Raw genomic sequence first — 22,974 nt, forward strand, 5'->3', positions numbered from 1 at the left:
TAGCTATACAGAAGATAGAAAGAAAAACGTATTTAAGGGCACTTGAGATTGAGTGCCGCAATACAAATATTCACTATTCGTTGAAAACCATTAAGCCTTTTACATAACCGGACGAAGGGCATTTTCTTTCAATTGAAAATGATCGTTAAGAACTGAAAGGCAGCGTAATTCTTAGGTTCTATCGGGTTGGTCCAAAGGTATATGGTGTAAACCAAACATCCGGTCGTGTGTTCTGAAGTACTTTGCAATTTTATTTTTATTTTATATTATTTTATTGATGCACAAGGGGGTCATGGGGCCAAGTCTCCAATGCAAGTCCAAGAACTCACATCGTCCATAATACACCATAGAATTTGGGAGTAGGCATTGCAACCTCTTTAGCCATGCGGTTTTTAAGTTTTGCGTGGCCTTAAGGATGAGGAAAGGTGGGAGATTTAGTTTTCGTATTGAGCTGTGGAAGAATGTGTTGTTAATTAAATGGTCAACGTTATTTACCTTTGCGTATGTTCACACAAAATTAAAAAGTTTGATGATATGGTGCTTGATTTTCCGTGAACCATTAATGCTAGTTCTTCTTGTGATTCTTGTTCTTGTGTCTTCAATATTACAAGCTTAGTTAAAATTAATTTCAAAAAAAATATAACGAAAAATTATGTATCAACTTCCTTCTTGCAAATAGAAATCAAATATATCAAATACAACAAAAAAGGACCGTGACGCTTCTTCGTTTGATCACGAAAAGTATCGTTCTTGTTGGCACCACGAGTGTGCATCTTTCTCTGTAGAGTAAAGATACATTTAAGCCCCGAGACCTGACAGCAATCAAGCTGATCACAAGGTTGTGCCTTTGCCCAGGTCGTTCTGCAGTACTTTGCAATTAGATCTAAAATTATATATATTTGTGCCAAAAGAAAAATTTGTCTGTTCAAGCTTTTGAATCGATTGTCGGAATCTCCTTCCTGTCACGGTCGCCATATCGTGATTTCTTCTATAAATGTTCTAGTCTCATCAGAAATTTTCTACTATCTGTTTATTCCTACGATATTCTTATTATAACAAACATTAAAGGTTCACTGAATATCTCGCAGTGTTATAGAAGCAGTTGCCAATATTTCGGTTTTAACCTTCTTATTGGCGAAGGAGGAAAGAGAGAAATAAATGAAACGGCGCCAAAGTTTGTAGAATGAAATGCTTAACGATGGTCAGAGTAACTATAAATAGATAAATAAATAAAAATGAATTTCTGTCTGTCTGTCTGTCTGTCTGTCTGTCTGTCTGTCTGTCTGACCGCTATGGATTCGAAAACTACTGGACCGATCGGTGTGAAATTTTGTATGTGGGTATTTTTGGGGCCGGGGAAGGTTCTAAGCTTGGTGCGGGACCTCTCCGGTCTTTGGAACGGGGGGCTCCCATACAGATGAACTCACCGGGGACGTCCCTATGGAGCTGCATGTCAAAAAACACAGTAGGCAGGCAGAACGACGTTTGCCGGGACAGCTAGTAGATAAATAAATGAAATCTGGACAAAAAAATCAATTCACGCTATTGTACAGCGATCTATTCAGGAAATTACATATGAAGAGAGAAGACATTTTCAAATGAAATGAATAAATATACGTTTATTGATGTGGAGAGTTAAAAACTAAAAATATGATCATTATCTTAACCACATCACGCATGCCAACTGTTGATCATCGCCACCAGAGTCGGGTTTTCCACCATCGTCATGTGGCTGCCTTCCACAATTTTAAGCGTGATTTCGCCCGTGGTACACAAGGACAGCGCATAGTCCTCATCGATGTCCGAAAACGATGCATCCGTCGGTCGAACCAGAGTAATCGGTACATCCAGCATTTCGTACTCATCCAGATTGAAGAAGGCCGCCATTTTCAAGCGCCTAAACAAAGCCTTGGTCATCTTTCTCGTGTAATCCGCAGAGTAAGGAGTTTGTTCAGCGCCCAGTTCGATCAACTTTTCAATCTGCTCCTCAAACGACTGCGTTTGCATTGTGGAAGAAATACGTTCGATCGATTGGTGATTGAACGCGGTGGAAATCATGGCTGTTATAACCAACTTTTGGATTTCCTCGTCCGATGGATTTCCGTTTAGTTGTTTGAGAGCGAGATGTTTTAGGAATTTAGGAGCACCATCCAGCAGGAGAAGTTTTCCACTGATTCCACGCTTCCGAAGCTTCCTTGCCAGTTCCATCCCCACAAATGCTCCGAATGAGTAAGCGATAATGGCGAAATCAGTGAACTTGATAGAGCTTAGCTCATCGATTACGCTATCGGCAATAGCTTGAACGCTTTCGCATTCCAGCGTTCCAGATAACTGAAGCATGTATACTGGGGCTTTAAGTTGCTCTGCAACTGCTTTCAAAACGTTGCCCGCAACACCTTCAATTCCAGGAATGAAAATAATAGGTTGACCTTCTTCAATTGCTGATGGTACCCGCAACAACGTTGATGCGCTTGTTTCCTCATTGCCGAGGTTTCGCATCAACAACTGCAGGCCGACCGTTGGAGTATCTGCTTCCCGACTCTTCTCAGCCAGCTTAACCTCATCTACCATCTTGATCAGTTTGGCAAAAGTCAACGTTCTCAGCTCTTGAGGTGACAAAACAATGTCGAAGTCTCTTTCCAGCACCTGTTTGATTTCCACCGCCATCAAGGAGTCCATTCCAATATCCGCCAAAGTACTCTCCATCGATAGTGACTTGAGATCCCTGATGTTCATGATGTGCATCATGGCTTCGATCACGTTCTTCGATCCGCCACCTCGCTTCTCTGCAACGACCATACTCGCTACAAGTGGAGCCTCACATGTCAGCAAATAATCCATCTCCTGCAGACAAGATGAGATACGCTGCTGTAATGTTCCCCCAATCTCCAAGTCGATCTTATCCTCCGCCATGTCAGCAACCAGCCCAACCTCTCCGATAGCGCCCCACTGAATGGCCTTACCGGGAAGACCATCCGCGTGTCTTCGTTCAATGATCCTCTCCATCACAGAGTTCGCCATACCGTAGTTGCTCTGGCCGGCATTTCCTCGCCCACAAGAAACGCTGGAGAATACGATGAAATGCTTCAGGTCAGGGCATAATTTACGACTGAGCTTGTCCAGGTGCTCGGTAGCGTACGCTTTCGGTGCCAAGCATTCTTCGAATTTCTCCACCGATTGATTCTCCAGAATGGCATCGCGTAGTTTGACCGCCAGGTTGAAGATCGCTGCCACCGATCCGTAGCGGGAAGCTTCCTTCAGGAGAGTGTGGCATCCTTCCTCTGTGGAAACATCGGCCGTACATATGGGAGTCTGCGTTCCGTAGCTGTTCCATATTCTAGAGGTTAAAATAATAGCGTTAATGGTTGACCAAAAGCATGCTTGATTATTGCTTGATTAATTACTTGATTCTGTACTCCTGATACGGTTTCGAAATGCCTCGCGTAGAGCTGAAGACCAACTTTCTGCAACCTCGAATTACTAGCCAATCGGCCAACTCCAAACCAAAACCTCCCAGTCCTCCGACAAGGATGTACACCTGATCCGGGTTACAGTAGACTTTCGGGTAATAGGAAATGGGCAACGTCTGAATATCCGTTTCATTCGCCCGAAGTTTGATCACAACTTTTCCGGTGTGTTTTCCACTACCCAGGTAACGCATCGCCTTCTCTAACTCACTAGCCTCGTAAACGGTTGTATTGAGAGGCTTCACTTTTCCTTCCTGGATTGCGTTTTGAAACACATCGTAAATACTCTGGAAAACGAGCGGTTAAGATATTTATTTGCTACATACACTGAACCACACAAACCTGTTTAACTTCAATAGAATCTCGCATCGCAGTATCCAACATTATACTAGAGAACGTGATGCCTTTCTTGAATTGATCCAGCGGAACCTGCGAGTCCTTGGCCATGTCGAACTTTCCAATCTCCAAGAAATGGCCACCCTTTGCCAAACATCTAACCGAAGCCTGAAGCTTCTCCTCTGCCAGCGAGTTCAACACGAAGTCCACACCTTTCCCTTTGGTTCTTAGTTTGATCATCTTCTCGAACGACATATCCCGCGAGTTGCCGATGTTTTCCCGTTTCAGGCTAGGGAACATCTTCAGCAGAAATTCTAGTTTTTCCTTAGTGCCAACAGTGGAGAACACCTCCAAGCCATGCTGAAGAGCAATGTGTATTGCAGCCATCCCAACGCCACCGCTTCCGGCATGGATCAAGACCGACTGCCCCTTTCGTACACTGGCTTTAACGAAGAACGCTACCAATACAGTCATATAAACAATTGGTACCGTGCAAGCCTCTTCCAAGGTCCAATCGTCTGGTACAGTCCAAGACAGCAAGGGATCTGCATTGACAATCGAGGACAATGCTCCCGATGGCATGACTCCCATAACTCGACGGCCGTCCTCCATCACTCCAGCATACTCGTATCCAAGTTCGCAATCTTCCTCCAATCGATGGAACGAGCTGACGTCTGATGACAGTCTACCGGTGGCAACCATCACATCCCGGAAATTCAGAGTACAATACGACACTCGCACCTTGTACGGTACAACGTTCCTCTCGTTGAGTGCTCCCGTAAACCACGTCATCGAGGACAAATCGCCTTTCGTTAGACTATTTGCGAAACAATGAGTTGTTACCGATTCCGTTTTTGCTACCTTCGGTAACAGATGGTGCCGATAGCTACCCCAAACGCCATTACGTAGAACGTTAGTTGCCAGGGCTAGGTCTAATTGGTTCTTGTAGAATGGATCAGCTATTGCGAAAGGGGGAGCCTTTGGATCGTCGATAAACACACACCGAACGTCTTGCATTTTGGGTTCCTTCCGGATGCAGTTGACCAGGCCGATGATTCCAGAGGTCGGGTGGTTCTGAGCGTACAGAACTACTGAACGGCTTTTCACCGCTTGCTTCAGATCCGCAAGCCAGCTCTTTCCAACTGGATCTAGTTTGATGACGGCAGAAGATTCGGTGAAATGTTTCCGTTGCAAACAAAAAAGCGTTTCATCCTGGTCTACACGGAACGATGCCACAAGGTTGAACTCGGATGGTATGGCTAGTTCTGCACAGGTCATATGAAGGGTTTCTCGAACTATCAAGAATCCACAATCGGCTAGACTTCCGATCGCTTCCTGAATGAATGCCTTATCTCCTAATTTGTTATTAGTGATCAAAAACATTTGGTTAGTTAAAGAGGAGATTTTCTCGTCCAGGACGTTGACGTCATCCAATTCAATATTCTTGGAACTCACTAGAGTCAGATTAGACTGAACTAACGGTAAGTCCGCAACGGCTTCACCAAACATTTGAATTATTGGCGATGAATCCAAATGATGTACCTCAGTAACGTTAACAGAAAATGTTGGGGCATTCTCCAAAGCCAACTGTACAATGACTCTTATCGCTTCCAGTGTCGAGATTCGATCACCGGAATGGTAAGGGACGAACTGATAGGTTTCCAACACTGGTTTGCCTGGAGGATTCCTACGCCCAATGCTGCTAGCTCGCAGGTTGCGTACCACTACCGATCCACAAACAGAGGTGTTCGTGTATAGACAACTTCTCATCGTGAAGAATTCGGAACCATCTTCATCCGTCTCGATCATTTCCATGTGAGCCCGCGGCGATACGGACAGCTTTTCAATAACTGTCGGTACCATTAGCTGCCGACTGTCAGTTGCTATAATTCCCACCTGGAGCAAACAGTCCAGGAAGGGTACCCAGTTACCTTTCCACTGTATTTTTGCCATTGAACCGTCCGTTTTAGCCTCCTTTACTGACTTGAACAGCCCTGAATAGTAGTAGCCCCTCAAACGGAGCTCTTTATAGAAGTCCTTCGTGGGGAGCGTTGCCGCCGAGCTCACCTTATCACTGAAAATCTCCTGGGTGTTTTCCACCCATTCACGGGCGTACCCAGTCACAACTACTGTACTACCTTCTATTACCTGAAAAACAATAGTTATTATAAGGCCCACCAAACATTCCAGTAATCCATTACCTCGAAAAACCCGGACGCTTCCTCCACGGAAAGCCTGAACTGAATAGTTTGTCCCTTGGTAATGGTGGTAGCCCTCAGGAACCTCACATCCTCAAACTCAATAGCAAAATCCTCCAAATCGCAGTGCGAAAGATACGCAACGTGATCCCAAACCAGCTTCAGGTATCCGGTGGCCGGGAAGAGCACCCTCCCGTCGATGTTGTGGCCCTCGATGTGCTTCCAATCCTGTCCGGACACCGAAACGTTGATTATGGCCGCTCGGGACTTGGCTGTTTGATCCCACGTGTACTTGACGACGTGGGCATCCTCACGGTGATCCCAGTGGATTAGAGGGGAAATCATCGGAGTTCCACGGGATACTGGGAACTGAACCGGAGGATATAGATGGCCGATGTCCAGATTTTGGGAAACTAGATGTAATCTAGAGAAGGGAAAAAACGTATAATTTCAAGAGAAATCCGTCATTACAACAACTTACTGGCCAATCGTACTCAGCAGACGGGTGAAGGCATCGTTGGATTCCGATCCAGGGTATAGACAACGAGAATGTCGATGAAGCATCCTCAGAACCTTCTCACAGGTTTGTGAGGTACCCAGCTGCAGGATGTTTGTATGACTGGGAATCTTCTCGAATAGGTAGACGATTGAGGATTCATCATGGAGTGCCGGAGAGTGGAAAATTGATCCTCCCTGTGGTGACCTTGCAGTTATCCACTTGATCGACGGGTCTATGATCTTGGACAGGACAACGTTGACGGTCTGGCGGAGTGTGTTACTTAATGATGTTGAACAAGCTGGCGCAGAACGTAAACATAGGAATGATAGCTCTTCTGCCATAAAACCAGACGATTTCAGTTGATACACCTGCTCGATGAGATTTCTTTCCGAGGTGGTCAAGATACCGAACGAAGCTTTTGAATCCTTGGCAATGTTTTTCAGCGGAACTTGGTTTAACTTGGAGGTCATACGAACGAATGCTGCATTCTCACAGACAGCATGGCAATCGGAATATACTAATCCATGCCAGAAGGCTAGTTTTAGAACTTGTTCTAAGGTCAAACAGCGATCGATGTAAGCACACGTAAGCTGTCCGATCGAATGACCTCCATAGAAGTCTAATTTAATCCCACTCAAAACTAGTAGATCAACAATTGACAACTGCAGCACCATTGACCCAACCATATTGTAGAGAAGGTTCTTGTCCTGTGGGTGTGCCTTGTACAGGTCAAACTTCAAGGTTTTGAGTACCTCGCTGCACTTTGTGTAGAACTCATTTACCAATGAAATCTTTCTTAAACTGTCCAAATCCTGTTTCCAGTTGACGTAGATTCCTCCAAAGATCGCACCAGTCGGAAGAGATTCTAGTTTCACTCGTTCGATGCCGGATTCTTTAAGAATTGCCGGCTTTTCGTCATTCTTCTGGTAGATTCCAAAGCCACGGTATCGATGACCATGTATCGGCTTCTTTTCAATGTTATGCAGCAGTCCAATAAATTCAGCATCCAACGGCCTTTGGGCGATGTCCTGAAGCATACATTCAACAGCTTCTCGGGTACTTCCGGACCACAAAACTATCCTAAGAAGATCATCCTCAGGTACACCGCGATTCTTTTTCTCCTTCAAATTGCGACACAACAAAGTATGGGCGTTAGCTCCTCCGAATCCGAACGAATTAATACCAATCAACGGTCCCAACAAAGGTACAGCCTCCGTAACGACCTTCAAACGACCCTCAACCAACGCTGGTATGTCTTTTCGACACTCAGTGTAGTTTATGTTCGGAGGAATCCTGTCATACTCCATTGCGATGATACATTTCGCTATCGAGCACAATCCCGCAGCTGCTTCCGTATGTCCTATGCTGGACTTCACTGATCCTACGAGCAAAGGCCTATCGCGTCCCTTGCAGTACACCTTATCGATCGCATCGCACTCCTCCGGGTCACCCACGACGGTTCCCGTACTATGAGCTTCTACGTATTCCACCTCTGTTGGACTGATCCCCACTTCATCGTAGATCTCTCGCAACAACTGCTGTTGAACCGATCCCGAAGGATAGGTTATCCCTTCCGCTTTGAACCCATCGCAGTTAGTTTTGGAATGCACGACGTGGCAATAGATTCTCTTCGCGTCCTTGGTCTTCTGAAGAAACACCGCACAAACTGCCTCCGATCTCGTATATCCCGAAGCTTCCTTGTCAAACGGTCGGCAGTAACCGTCCTTGGACAGAACACCCAGCAGGGCAAATTGGTATGAGATGAAAGGATGCAACGTCAGGTTTGACCCAGTCACTATTGCTGCGTCGCAATCTCCGTTCAGCATGCTTCGGTAAGCAACGTCCAACGCATACATCGAACTGCTGCAAGCCGTATCAACCACCACACTCGGTCCCTTTAAATCCAACGTATAGGAAACTCTCAGCGCCATGAATGACTTGTTGAAACTTTAAAGAACCACACACATTAGCGAAAATATTCGAAATTCTACAAAAAAAAGAACTTACGCTTGCAGTCCCATCCCTTTCTCCACGTTGCCAAGTGCACTGTAGTACATGCGTGCTCCCGACTCCGAGAAGCACACTCCGCAGAACACCCCAGTATTTGTTCCTCGCAAGCTTTCCGGATTGATCCCTGCGTCCAGAATAGCCTCGAAAGCATGCTCCAACGCCATCCACTGCTGCGGATCCATCGTATCCCGCTGCCGACGATTGTACCCAAAGAACTGTCGATCAAACTTCTGCAGATTATTGATCTTCCCGAACCGTTTCGGGATAGCCTGCATCGAGTGGTTGAACCGGGTCTCCTTGTCGTCCACCAGATCCCGCTTTTCGTACATATTCCGAGCAAACTCCCGCATGTCGTCCGACTGCGGGAACCGTCCGGCAATCCCCGATATGACCACACTTTCACCCGATCCCACCGACTGCACATTTCGCAACGACATTTTCGACTGGGTAGTTCAACGATTCACACGACAGACGATCACTGCACTCGACTAAATATCAATCAATCACCTCCCGGTAATTTATAGTGGACGTCGAATTCGAAACGTGGACGACCCTCGCTTTGACCTGGATATTCTAATTTTCAATTTCGAACCGATTCGAGTATAATCAACTTTGCACGTTCCTGCAGCATATGATGAACGCGTCAAGTGGGTGATGATTTGCTGCACAGGTAACCGAGGGTTGCATTAGTATCGTCATAAATTTGTAGGGGAAATTTGCATAAACGTTCCCGGGCGCATTGGGTTCAAAATATGAATACTTAGCATACAGGTAAACTTTATCGGGAGCCGTCCAAAAACGCCGTACATTCTTGGGACGAGAAAGAAATCTGACCGAACCCTAGCTATCGAGACAAATTTTCTAATTATCTAGGCAAAAGTCCATAGCCCCATGCACTATCAGTAGGTCAGCTCCAGAGAGGCACGTTCTCCTCCATTTGGGAAATTCGTGCCACTATATTTTGAAATGAGCACCGTTCCTTATAAGAGTGTTTCCATGTAACAACATTGATCTCTACACATAAAAATAAGTTTGAAGTCCCTTTGAGACAATAAAACTCGAACGGATGAACTTTGCGCGGTTCGATTTCGTATTCATTGTGGTTGTGTTTATAAGAAGAAAAAGTAAGAAAAATCTACTAAAATAGTAAGAAAATTGATAAAGTAGGTAGGGTCTGGGACCATTTGGGCAAGGGGACCTATTTTGGCACTTGGTACTATAACTCAGTCGATTTTGAACTGATTATTTAGGAGCTGGGTAGAAAATCAACACGAACACGATGACCTCAACAGTTGTCAAACCACCACATCTTAGCAAGATAATGTTTGCCGGTATAGCCAGTCTCTATACAATAAAATTGTGTTTAAATTCCCTTTAAGGCAATAAAACTCACGAATAAATGAATCGATTCACGTTATTTTTTTTTTCACAATTTAATTTGTCTTCATGATAGCTGTGTTTATATGTATAAACAAAAGGAAAAATCAACTGACAGCATCCAGTGAATCAATCGAAGTATAAAATTTCTTTTTCTTTATGTCTGGGAGCTATTTCAAGATGCATGTGGATTTTCTTTTCTTTCAGGGCGACCTATTTTTTTAACGATTGAACTCAAAAGTAACAATTCAAAACCATTATTAGGCATGCCAGAACATTTAATCGTTCTACAAAAGCGTCAACAGTTGAACAAGGATTTCATTTTTAAATTCCGTTACGTTCCGTCTGGATCGTATCAGAAATTTCACATATCGTTTCGTTTCGTATCGCCTTGAAAAAAATCCCATACCGCATATCCTTACCAAATATATCGCCATTTTGAATTTCTTTTCAAAAAAACGACACGGGTTTTCTTAAAACGACATGACAAAAAGCACATTACATGTAGGTCCTTTTGTAGGAAAACGCACCATCCCTTTACGCACTACTTTCCTAGCTTTAACTATGGACTTACAAACGGAACAAAGAACATTTTAAACTATAGAAATATCAATCCGTTTACAATTCTCGATTTCTTCAACGAACGAACCACGACACTTCTACACGAATCTGCGGATCGAACGAAAGTACGTGAAACCGTGATCCTCAAATTAGGGAAGGTGCCATCGATCGAACTCAACAGGATCTCGACATTTCCCACGAACTTCTTCGAAATAGTTCGGTAGTGTAACGTGCCTATGTTGAAGGCTCGCTCACTTTTGGGTTCGGTCGCGACTCTTTCTTCCCGATTTTCTCTGGAAATTTCAAAATGATAACTTCCCACGACGGAAGATGATCTGGGATAGCACTTTGTAGGCGGCATTCAAAATGGTGATCGCTCGAAAGTTCTCACACATTAACTTGTCGCCTTTCTTGTGGATGTTCGGTTTCCCAGATCTTGACTACTAACAGGTGCAGACAGGTTGCCAACTTTTCCGGGCCCATCTTGATGAGTTCTGCTGCGATACCGTCCTTACCAGCCGCTTTGTTGTTTTGAGCTGGTGGATAGCATCCTTAACTTCCCTCAGCGTGGGAGTTGGTTCGTTCCCGTCCTCTGCTGCACCAACATAGTCATTTCCTTCGCTGCCTTGGTCCTCCGTGCCTGCATTCTCTTCGCCATTCAGGTGCTCGTCGAAGTGCTGCTTCCACCTTTCGATCACCTCACGTTTGTCCATCAGGAGGCTCCCGTCCTCATCCCTGCAAATTTCGGCTTGCGGGACGTAGCAGTTGCGGGATGCGTTGAGCTTCTGGTAGAACTTACGTGCTTCCTGTGAACGGCACAGCAGTTCCATTTCCTCGCACTTCGCGTCTTCCAGGCGGCGCCTTTTCTCCCGGAAGAGATCGGTCTGCTGCTTCCGCTTGTGTCTGTATCGCTCCACATTCTGCTGCGCATTACCGCCCGCGCTGCATCCTTCTCCTCCAGAACCGCTCTACACTCCTCGTCGAACCAATCGTTTCGTCGAATCCATTCTACGTACCCGATAGTGCTCTCGGCTGCGTTGTTGATGGCTGTTTTGACTGTACTCCAGCAGTCCTCTAGAGGGGCCACATCGAGCACACCCTCGTCCGGCAACGTTGCCTCGAGATTCTGCGCGTATGCGGTGGCGACATCCGGTTGCTTCAGTCGCTCTAGATCATGGTTTCCCAAACTGTGGGTCGCGACCCCCCAGGGGGGTCGCCGACCTTCATCCAGGGGGTCGCGAAGGACAGTCGAATATTTTACTGTAACATACAACAAATGAAGGAACTTCTATGGTGGGTCGCGAGAAGTACGTCTGCAGGCAAAAGAGGGTCGCGGGTCCTGAAAGTTTGGGAACCTATGCTCTAGATCGTACCGGGGCGGCCGCCGGTATTGTACACTGTTAATAACGGAGAGTTTTGGGCGCAGTTTAACCATCACCAGGTAAATAGTGATCAGAGTCGATATTAGCGCCACAATAGATCCTGACGTCAATAATGTCGGAGAAGTGCCGTCCATCAATCAGAACGTGGTCGATTTGCGATTCCGTTTGTTGTGGTGATCTCCAGGTGTAACGATACGGGAGGCTGTGCTGGAAGGTGTCACGAATGGCCATGTTCTTGGAGGCGGCGAAATCGATGAAACGTAGGCCATTTTCGGTCGTCAGCTGGTAGGCGCTGAACTTTCCAATCGTCGGTCTGAATTCCTCCTCCTGGCCTACCTGAGCGTTTAGATCCCCTATGATGATCTTGACGTCGTGGTTTGGGCAGCGGTCGTACTCGCGTTCGAGCTGCGCGTAAAATGCGTCTTTGTCATCATCAGTGCTTCCGGAGTGAGGGCTATGCCCGTTTATTATGCTGGTGTTGAAAAATCGGCCCTTGATCCTCAACCTGCACATTCTTTCGTCGATCGGCCACCAACCGATCACGCTCCTCTGCAGTCGCCTATCACTATAAAAGCTGTTCCCAGCTAACGTGTGTTGTTGCAACTCTGGTAGATGGTATGATTACCTCTAAACGTTCGCACCATAGATCCTGTCCAACACACCTCCTGCAGCGCTACGATTCCGAACCCGCGGTCCTTCAGTATATCGGCGAGTATGCGGGTGCACCCGATGAAGTTGAGAGGTCTGCAGTTCCACGTACCGAGCTTCCAATCGCAAGTCCCATTTCGTCGCTGTGGTCGTCGCCATTGGTATCGGTTCGTATTCTTCTCTTGTTGATTTTCCGGTGCTAGTCTTTTTTACGGCTGGCTCGCAGGGCCTGACACCCACCCACTAGCCCAGGGAGCTGGGCTTACCTTCCCGGAAGCTACGGGTTCTACATTGGCATTTCCTCCTACTACAGTGCTAAATAGCTAGGCTCAAGCGCCAGTCTTCGCCGGGGGTGGTGTTTTTAATGGGCGCCCAGGAGATAATATTTTACCTGAGCTTCCACCCCCTTGATTCAGTTATATATTTGTCCATTTCCACCTGTGCCGGTACGGAGTACTAAAATAGCCATAACTCCGGAACGCATTGACCAATCCGAACCATTTTCAATAGCAAACAATGCGATTAAATTCAGGTTCGATTCATGCTAAAATCGTTAAAATCGGTCAATTGGCCAAGTGCCTAAAAACTGAGTGTTCTTTTTTGTACACATCCATACATACACATACAGACATCACCGTTTTGGTTTCGATCCGATTGCTTTGTTATCGCCAGATGATCTTCACTTCGTACGTACAAATTTGGCTTCGACCATTCACTATTATTATGTGGGTTTATTGGCAATTATCGGTGACAAATAACGAAGACAGCTTATTTCACGTGACGCGTTTCAAGCTACTATTCTTCGGTCATCTTCAGACGCCTAAAACATTATACATTTATTCATTACATTCCACGCAGCCTCAGCAGTAATCTAACAAATCCTCAAAAATATAATCATCACTATTGCTATAAGCCAATATATGCACAAAAGGATCACTCACGTCGATCGAGTAACATAAACATTTGATCGTGGGTCATTGGACCGATCACATATTATGGAGACACAGGCTCTTTGCCGTGTCGAAATATTTCACAAAATAGAATTGATCAACCAAGAAACACAAATTTGGAACAAAGAAACGCTTACTTTACAGACAATAAATCCTGGTCACAGCACCATTTGCTCGAACCGTTCAATCAAAATCGCTCTAGACGACAAAATTGTATTGACATCAACAGAACTCCTATTGATTTGATACGTAAAATTGGAGTGGAATGATTTATGACTAAGTTACGTTTTGCTATACATTTCTATTTTTTCTCGCATAGGAGAGATGAGATATCGGAGAATTTGGAAGATTATGTTATGGTAAAGGTGTTCAAACTAAAACTAAAAAAGTGGATACTGTTGTATCCAAAATCAATAAAAGAATCTCAGAAGAAATCTCTGCAAGAATTTTGGAGGAATTCCTGAAGGAATCATTGAAGCAATTTCTGGAAGAATCCCAAAAGGAATTAATGTAGAAGTCTCGCGAGTAATCTCTGAAAACGAGTATTGTTTCGTTCTTTGCTGTGTATGCATCGCTCCTGTAAGGGGTGAGTATGGTAGCATAATCGATCGCGTTCGCTATTGTCTCGCGTGAAAATTAAAACAATAGAAGCGCGGGTGTTTAGTATTCAGTATTGTTTTGTTCTTTGCTGTGTATGCATCGCTCCTGTAAGGGGTGAGTGTGATAGCATAATCGATCGCGTTTGCCATTGTCTCGTGTGAAAATTAAAACAATAGATGCGCGGGTGTTTAGTGTTCAGTATTGTTTCGTTCTTTGCTGTGTATGCATCGCTCCTGTGAGGGGTGAGTATGGTAGCATAATCGATCGCGTTCGCTATTGTCTCGCGTGAAAATTAAAACAATAGATGCGCGGGTGTTTAGTGTTCAGTATTGTTTCGTTCTTTGCTGTGTATGCATCGCTCCTGTAAGGGGTGAGTATGGTAGCATAATCGATCGCGTTTGCCATTGTCTCGTGTGAAAATTAAAACAATAGATGCGCGGGTGTTTAGTGTTCAGTATTGTGTTGTTCTTTGCTGTGCATGCATCGCTCCTGTGAGGGATTTGTATGGCAGCATAATCGATCGCGTTCGCTATTGTCTCGCGTGAAAATTAAAACAATAGATGCGCGGGTGTTTAGTGTTCAGTATTGTTTCGTTCTTTGCTGTGTATGCATCGCTCCTGTAAGGGGTGAGTATGGTAGCATTATCGATCGCGTTTGCTATTGTCTCGCGTGAAAATTAAAACAATAGATGCGCGGGTGTTTAGTGTTCAGTATTGTTTCGTTCTTTGCTGTGCATGCATCGCTCCTGTGAGGGATGTGTATGGCAGCATATTCGATCGCGTTCGCTATTGTCTCGAGTGGAAATCAGAACAATAGATGCGTGGGTGTTCAGTGTTCAGTATTGTGTTGTTCTTAGCTGAGTATTGTGTTGTTCTTTGCAGAGAAGAACATTAATCAAGACAAATAAATGATCGGCATTGAACCACAAAAACCACACAACAATTAGTGAGATCTTTCCAATATTTTTTTATTTATAAATAATTCTACTTCAGTATATATTTGCTATATAACTGCATATAAGTTGAAAATTCGCTATTTTCAACATCCTTTCATCTATTGGAAGCTGCTTCAGATCTGGGCTCTTTCTAAGTTGATGAAGGGATTTATAAATGCTTGCAAGGACTTGGCCAGGTGTGTGGAGCTGAGTGAATCTATGACATTGTAGATAGTAGCGACATCAGCAATGTCAATGGATATATTCAACCTTGCAACTCCATCCAAGATTTGTGCAAGTATTCATGCTATGCTATGCTATGCTATGCTAAGTCTCGCGAGTAATCTCTGAAAACGAATTTAGAAAAAAAAACCCCAAAGTTTCGCGGGAAGAATCCCAGAGAGAACCCCGGCAGGATTCCCAGAATGGATCGCAGAAATAGTGCCGTCAGAAATCCTGAACAAGAGACACCATTAGAGAATTCTCTGGAAGAAAATCAAAAGTCATTCCAGAAGAAAGCTCTGAAGGAATCCTTATAGGAGTCTGAAGAAATCGCAAGAGAAATCTCTAAAGGAATACTGAAACAAATTTCCAAAACAAACCCCGGAAGGATCACTGAAGGTAGGTATTACGGGAGAAATTTCTGAAGAAATCCAATAGGAATCCCAAAACAAAATCCTGAATCTTGGGAGAAATACCTGAAAAAATTCTGGAAATCAGTGAAAGAATCTTAGACGGAATCACAGGGAAAATCCCTGAAAAAATCTCATGAAATCTAGAAAGAATCTTTGAATGAATCTCTGGAGGAACCTCTAAAGAAAAACTGGAACGCTGAAAGGAATTCCGAGGGAATCGCTAGAGGAATGGTACTGTGGTAAAAAAATCCACAAAAGTCATCTCTAGAGAAACAAATGAAAAAAAAAACTCGGAGGAATCTCTGTAGAAACCCTAAAGGAATCTCTAGAAGAATTCTTGACGGAAATCGAGGAAAATTTTTAAAAGAAGTCCCACAGGAACTCCAAGATGGAACAATGAGGGAATTTCTAATGAAATTCCAGAAAAAAAATGCTATAGAGGTTCCTAACAGAATCCTGGAGGAGCATCTGAAAGAATTCCAGAAGAAAATCCTAAAGTATACCCGGGGAAGATCAATAAAGGAATTCCGAGAACAGTCACGATGAAATTACTGCGGAAATCCTAAGAAAAAATCCGTCACAGAATCTCTAAAGAAATCGGTCAACGAATCTCTCGAGGAAGCCGAGGAGGAATCCCTGCAGAAGTCTTGATCGAAATCCAGGAGAAATATCTAAAGAAATCTCAGGAGAAATCTCAAAAGGAATCCGATGAGAAGTCAATTAACGAGTCCCGAAAGAAATCTCAGAAGGAAGCGTTGGATCCGGGAGAAGAACCCCTAAATAAATTTTGGAAGAAACAATTGCAAGCATAACAGAAGGGAATTTCTAAAGTAATCCCGTGAAAAATCTTTGAAGGAGTTCCGGAATGAATCTTTGAAGGAATCCTTGAAGGAAACCATCGAAAAACAATGAAGATATTGATGATGACGAACCTGGACTTGGTAGTGGAATACCTATAAGTAAAATGAAAATCGGGTTAAGTACTGTTCCTTTTAATTCCACTAAGAATTCCTGACGGGATCCCTAATCGAAGCCCGGAAGAAATCCGGAAATGATTTTCTGCTCTGTGTAATTTCGGAATTATGTTTTTGTTTTTGTATGCTAGTAAATTCAATGGAAATGTAAAAAAATGTTATAAAGAAAGTAATTTGTTACAAATTCGAACAATATTGGGTAGACATCTTGAAATTATTATAAATCAAATGTATTATTTATTGATCTATTTTGATTTGACCACTTTCTATGTGAACCGCTAAACGCACCGCAATCATAAACACAGAGTCAAAGATGGAGAGCAACAGTAAGCCGCGTAGGGTTGCCAACAATGCACTGGCCCATCTTATATTATCAGTTATCACACAATCACTGAGATTGCAATGCAATCACACTTTGTTTGCAATAACTATCTTTTTACAATTCAGTATCATAATTTGTATTTTATTTAACTCATTTCAGTATCGGGGATGAACCAGCCTCGGGCTGAAAATCCCCATAATAAAGAGCCAATAATAATAATAATCATTTCAGTATCATAATGGCCAATTTTTGCGTACTGATTCATTATGCAACTGAAATTACTTGCATTTTGAAAACGAGTTGTATAATGTTCATTATACAACTCATTTGGATTGCATGATGAACATTATGCAACTCAAATGAGCTGTATAAGGAAAATTTAATTGCATTAAATTTTGTATGTACCTCGGCAAAACTCGTACTTTTCAGCACTAGTGCAGAAAAAATAATCTTTTTGCAACTCGTTGCATAAATAACAATTATACATTACATCTACATGAACTTGCAATGAGCATAGTAAACAGTAAGTTTAGAATGTAACAACAGTTCAAATTGTTGCGAATGTAACCAATCGCCAGCATGATCATTTCTGATAACCCTGAAGCCTGCCGCGATTCGCTGTGCTCATACCACCCACCAGAATCAGAGAAAATAAGAGAATGTTTTTTTCTCAATATGGAGTAAATCTGAGCGATGTTATCATATCATTGTTGACTAGAAAAGCACGGTTTACGAAATTTTATGCTGTAAAGTATACTTTTTTTTAGGTCTACATGATCCTTGAACTTGTAATAATATTCGCACATGGCGGTTTGAGAATATATGACCACTATATTTGAAAATTATACAAGAGAAATGTCTGAACACACATTTTCTGTAAGTAACTTTGTTCGCTCTTGACCACGGTTTTCAAATTTGGAAAATCCTTCAATCATGAAATTTTCACAGCACATTCTAGGATACCTGTAGAATATTCGCACATGAAGAAATCACGATATTCGGTCTCATATTCGAGAAATTATGTAAATTACGCCAAAAATTATAAAATCCTCTCTCCCGTGAGAAGCGTGACCTCAGACCTTAAGGAATCGTGTGGGAACTCATTAAAAGAATTCCAGGAAGGGTCGATGGAGGAATTTCGGAAAGAATACTGAAAGGGGGATATCCCTGAAAGAATCTCGGGAAAAATTTTGGAATAAATCTCTAGAAGAACCCCGGGAAGTAATCACGTGAGGGATCCCTGATGAAAAGTGATAGAGTTCTCCGGGAATCATTGACGGAAACTCAGAAGACATTTTTGAATAAATGCCGGGAGAAATACCTAAGCAATCCCGGGAGAAACCAATAAAGGAATTCCAGGTTGTTCCTTGGAAAACATAGGGGAATCCCTGAAATCCCCTTTACAAAGAGAAACCTCTGAAAAAATCCCAGATAGAATTCCTAGAGAAATCCCTAAATGAATACCGCGAACGCACCATACTACTTTGCGCACCTAGGGCCGAACTTTGCGCACTTTTCGAGGATATGTAAAACAATATTGCATAATGCATTAATGCAAATTTAGCTCCACGGAATACTAGCTAGTGATTGTGAGTATGAGGGAAAAATTGTACTTGTACTTGAAGGAATCCCAGAAAGCATCCTGAAGGGAATACCGGGAGAAACTCCAAATAAAATCCTGGAATGAATCCCTACCGGATCCTCTATTGAAATTACAACAAGTAACCTAAGTCCATGGCGAATTATTTTATTTAATTATTCGCCTTCGACTAACTTGTCGCACAGACTACTTTCTTACAGACTATTCAGTATCACTATACAAATACATTCAGAAAATGATCATCATTTGCTTTACAATACAAACAGACAATTGATGTCTTTCAATTCACAAACATTACTGAAACAAACACTGGCATTTTAGAACAAAACAATAGCAACTAATCATTGGACTGTTTGGATTGCAGATCGGTTTGAAGGCCTCCAAGTTGTTTTAGAAGTATTTCTAAACTCGCGACATCGTATTCCATCTGGCCAGGTTGAACTCCTCAAAGCACAACTTCGGAATTTCGCCCCAACGGTAATTTTGTACGACACGTAGTCCAGCGTTGAAATAATCGTACCAGATCCAACTAAACATTTTATCCCGAACACCTCCTTCGTTCCAAGTGATTCACACACCATTTGTACGACTTCGTTTTCGGACACATCCGTTGCAATATTTGAAACGTACAGTTCCAAATGCGTGTCGTTAGAAGCTCGAGACATTTGATCGGTAGCAGGAAACATCGTTGACGACAATGGAGATTCTTCAAAGCCAGATTGCCGACGCATCGAGATTTCTTCGGTTTTCGTGGATATCGATGACATTTCAGATACAATCTGACTGATTCGTTCCACTTCTACTTTTAAAGCATTCACTTCCGTTTTCGTTGCGAAATCGCTAGATTTTTTGGTATTTGTCGTTTCACGCAAACGACCGTTTTCAACACGAACTCTGCAAGCATCGCACATCCAAAATATATTTTCGTGCAGACATGCACATCCTTCATCGTAGGATAATCCAACACATTTTGCGTGGAATTGAGGCAAATTCTCACAAAACACCTCGCAGCATACTACAATATCTTCGACACGGAATTCTACCTTACAAGCGGTACAACAATTTGCCATTCTGCGGTTTAGTGAACCCTATGTCCTCAGCAATGCTTTTTAGTTTCGACGTACAGATGGCACCACCGGCGCACAGTTGTGTTTGATGATATTTCGTTGTGGACGTATTTGGCAGGCGGCAGCAAAGGAGGCGTTCGTGTTTATAACTCGAATTATATCAGGTGAGAATGTCGTTCGGTGGAAAACAAAACCGGATAATACCCACACGTTCGTTGAGATCACAACTGATTTTCAGTTCTGTTGAATGTGCATCACAAAGCGGAATACAATTCTTCATAAAGCAGCTCCGAAGCGGTACAAAAACTCACAAAATCGTCGATGCAAACGGGCAGCAATTCAGACAATACCAACACGACACGACTACTCAATTCAATTTTTTATCCGGAGTAATTGCTGAATCTTTTCATAGATGATAGTTGCTGATATCAATATCGTGCTTCGAAAAAAATAAAATATGTAGAACGATTTGTGAGTTTTTCCTGAATATCGAGCTCTACAGTTTTTATTTAAAAATATGGAATTTACTAAAATATAAATGACTTTCGATGCGATCCGCCGATTTTCAGTCTTTTTGCCTAAACAGAAAGCTGAATGATAATTTGAACATATTGTTGCATCGAATTAGTGAGATTCGAGATATTGGTTATTATACAGGGTGTTAGGTTCATGAGTGCAAACTTTTCAAAGGGTGATAGAGGACCATAAATGCTGCAAAAAATTGTTTTACGCATATGGTAAAATCTCAACCGTTACGTAGTTATTGAACTTTCCATGTTTTTGATTATTATTGCCTTATCTGGCTATAACTTTAAAATGGTCAAACTTATCGCAGTTTTTTTATCCTTCTTCGAAAGATTATTGAATTTTCTATCAAATGGCAATCGATTTCAATCGATTGGTTTAGTTAAATAACTAAGTTTTCTAGAGCAAAATAGCTAAAAATAGTGTATTTTAATTTGATTATGTCAATTATCTTTGAAACGTGCCTAATAAATCAAAAAATTTTTTTTGGCAAAGTTGTGGTCCCTGATCCACTCTACAATTCGTTGTTTGACGCCAAACTTCTAGCTCTTATCGTTTTCTTGCAATTTTGATTTAAATGTGCGGCACAGTGAGCAAAAAAGTGCTTACCATGACAGTTGCAAATTTATGATCTGAAATGCGATGTTTAAATCAGAATTGCAAGAAAACGATAAGAGATAGAAGTTTGGTGTCAAAGAACGAATTGTAGAGTAAAATAGGGGCCACAACTTTGCCAAAGAAAGAATTTTAAATTATTAAGCATTTTTCAAAGATAATTGGCAAAAACGAATGAAAACACACTACTTTTGTGCTATTTGCTCTAGAAAACTTAGTTATTTAACTAAACCAATCAATTCAAAGATGCCATTTGATTGAAAATTCAAAAACCTTTCGAATAAGGGCCAGAAAACTGCGATAAGTTTGACCATTTTCAACTTATAGCCAGTTAAGGCAATAAGACTCAAAAACATGCGAAGTTCAATAACTACGTAACGGTTGAGATTTGTCCATATGCGTAGAACAATTTTTTCACCATTTATGGTCCTCTATCACCCTTTAAAAAGTTTGCACTCAGGAACCTAACACCCTGTATTGGTCAATCTCCTTAAATTTAAGCAGTTTCCAAAATATAATAAAGAATTGTATTTTTCTTTCAGTAAGAAAAAATCTATTAAAAAATTCTTTCTCAATGTACATTTGAAATGTTAGATGTAGTTCAACCCGAGCATTGGTTACGCAAAAAGAGATGGATGAAGGGAACAAAAATAGATTGAATTGACAGAGTTCAGAAATGCTGTAACTAGTGCCTAACTTTACCAAAAACCGTATCTAACAAAATTCACGAACGGATAAAATCGAAGGGGAAGTTCGCTGTTCCCATGGAAACTCATACATTGAGCATTCCAGAAACGTGAAAAATCCGGGTATTTTTTCACAAATCATCCCCAAAGGTGAGTGATACAAGTAACCCCTAACGAAATTCAGCGCCTCATGTGGAAATCTCTTTTTGTTTACAAATGTTACATACGGTGTTTGGTAAAGTTAGGCGTGTAATGTGATGTTATTTCGTGTGATTTAGCGAGGCTAGCGGATCTTGGATCTTAGCCTATTATTTTGCAAAATAACATAATCAGGAAAATGGATCCCGGTAATGTAAAAGAATCAAAATAATGATCATTAAAAGCACAAGTACATTTTGAGTTGTTTATTGTTCACTGCATTCCACCACTTTTCAAGCGACAACCACTTTCTTTCCAGCATATGAGATTGACGGTGTGACATAAACCGACCCAGCACCGGTAGCAAGCTGTTTCGTTACTGGAACCGATTGGAACTGGTGATCCCATCCATACACTCCAGCGCTGCCATAGGTTCCCCATGGTAGTCCCCATGGATACGCCGACTTGGCTACATTTGTTTGAACAACGGTCTTGTGTCCATAGATGCCATTATTGTATCCGTACGGAGACCAAGCAGCAGGAGACCACGAGTTGATGCTGGGGTAGGTGTTCCAGTTGCCACCGTCAACGTATGCCCAGCCGTTGTTGAATCCTTTTCCGTAGAGACCGTTTGGTGGCCATACCGAGCTGCTAGTCGGCCAGGTTGAGTAGGAAGCTGCCTCCGGAATGTACGATGCTTGGGAAGCCACTGCAAGTGTCAGGGCGATGATGGCGATGAAAACCTGTTGGACGAGTTGATGTTAGGGTTGAAATAATTCAGTAGGAATCTGACAATGCTATTGAAACAATATAAGTTACCTTCATTTTGATAGAATTTATATTGTATGTATTTGCTGAAATGGAAAACTGTTGACTGATGTTGAGAGAGTGTTTGGTGATCGTATTTATACTTTGTTTCTTTCAGTCTCACTATGCAGACTACAAAACGAAGTAGATTGAAAAATAGAAAAAATCGTCCTATATTTTATATCACATCAAACAATACATGTGACGCCTTCGATATAAATATCGTTTCTGCTAGCGTACATATAGTTTGAACATCCTGTTATAATTACACAACACAATCTCCTTGCTTTCAGATCGCTGTTGGATCCACTCAACCGTAAAATTTGCACTCTAGTAGCTTGTGGTTCGAAGAGAACGAGCAACTGATTGAGTTCAAGCATCACTTCCCAATCAATCATTCGTTAGCTATCTCAACCTACCTCACTATCAGATTCATCATGAAGGTAGTTTGTTTGGCAATTAGCTTACCTTCAAACAATCAGCCCTTCTCTTCTGCATTAGGTTTTCATCACCATCATAGCCCTAACCCTCGCGGTTGCATCTCAAGCTTCTTACATCTCGGAGGCGCCGTATCCGTCCTGGTCAGTAAGTACCTCCGTGTGGCCTTCATACGGAGTTTACGGTAAAGGCCTGTATAACAACG

The 22,974-nt window shown here is 42.6% G+C and overlaps 2 protein-coding genes across 2 annotated transcripts; both read right to left on the bottom strand.

Moving 5' to 3' along the window:
- Nucleotides 1–1,599: 1,599 nt before the first annotated feature.
- On the bottom strand, nt 1,600–9,053 carry LOC109421327 (fatty acid synthase). Its single transcript, XM_019695834.3, has 6 exons — nt 8,508–9,053; nt 6,483–8,447; nt 6,005–6,425; nt 3,810–5,951; nt 3,405–3,754; nt 1,600–3,337 (listed from the first exon to the last, which is right to left on the bottom strand). The coding sequence occupies exons 1-6, from the start codon at nt 8,945–8,947 to the stop codon at nt 1,672–1,674; spliced, it is 6,984 nt and encodes a 2,327-aa protein (XP_019551379.2). The 5' UTR covers nt 8,948–9,053; the 3' UTR covers nt 1,600–1,671.
- Nucleotides 9,054–21,384: 12,331 nt separating this feature from the next.
- LOC109427801 (uncharacterized) lies at nt 21,385–22,956 on the bottom strand. The gene is made up of 2 exons (XM_062854824.1): nt 22,344–22,956; nt 21,385–22,267 (listed from the first exon to the last, which is right to left on the bottom strand). Exons 1-2 carry the CDS (start codon nt 22,347–22,349, stop codon nt 21,818–21,820), a joined length of 456 nt encoding a protein of 151 aa, XP_062710808.1. The 5' UTR covers nt 22,350–22,956; the 3' UTR covers nt 21,385–21,817.
- Nucleotides 22,957–22,974: the final 18 nt, after the last annotated feature.

This window comes from Aedes albopictus, chromosome 2, assembly GCF_035046485.1.
Source record: "Aedes albopictus strain Foshan chromosome 2, AalbF5, whole genome shotgun sequence".
NCBI classification, from domain to species: domain Eukaryota; kingdom Metazoa; phylum Arthropoda; class Insecta; order Diptera; family Culicidae; genus Aedes; species Aedes albopictus.

What these genes read in the sequence shown, in the direction of transcription:
- LOC109421327 (XM_019695834.3), bottom strand. Translation starts at nt 8,947, where the DNA reads ATGTCGTTGCGAAATGTGCAGTCGGTGGGATCGGGTGAAAGTGTGGTC. An exon ending in AAAGGGATGGGACTGCAAGC is followed by an intron (nt 8,448 to 8,507) that starts GTAAGTTCTTTT and finishes GGTTCTTTAAAG; the next exon opens with TTTCAACAAGTCATTCATGG. An exon ending in CTGCTGAGTACGATTGGCCA is followed by an intron (nt 6,426 to 6,482) that starts GTAAGTTGTTGT and finishes TCCCTTCTCTAG; the next exon opens with ATTACATCTAGTTTCCCAAA.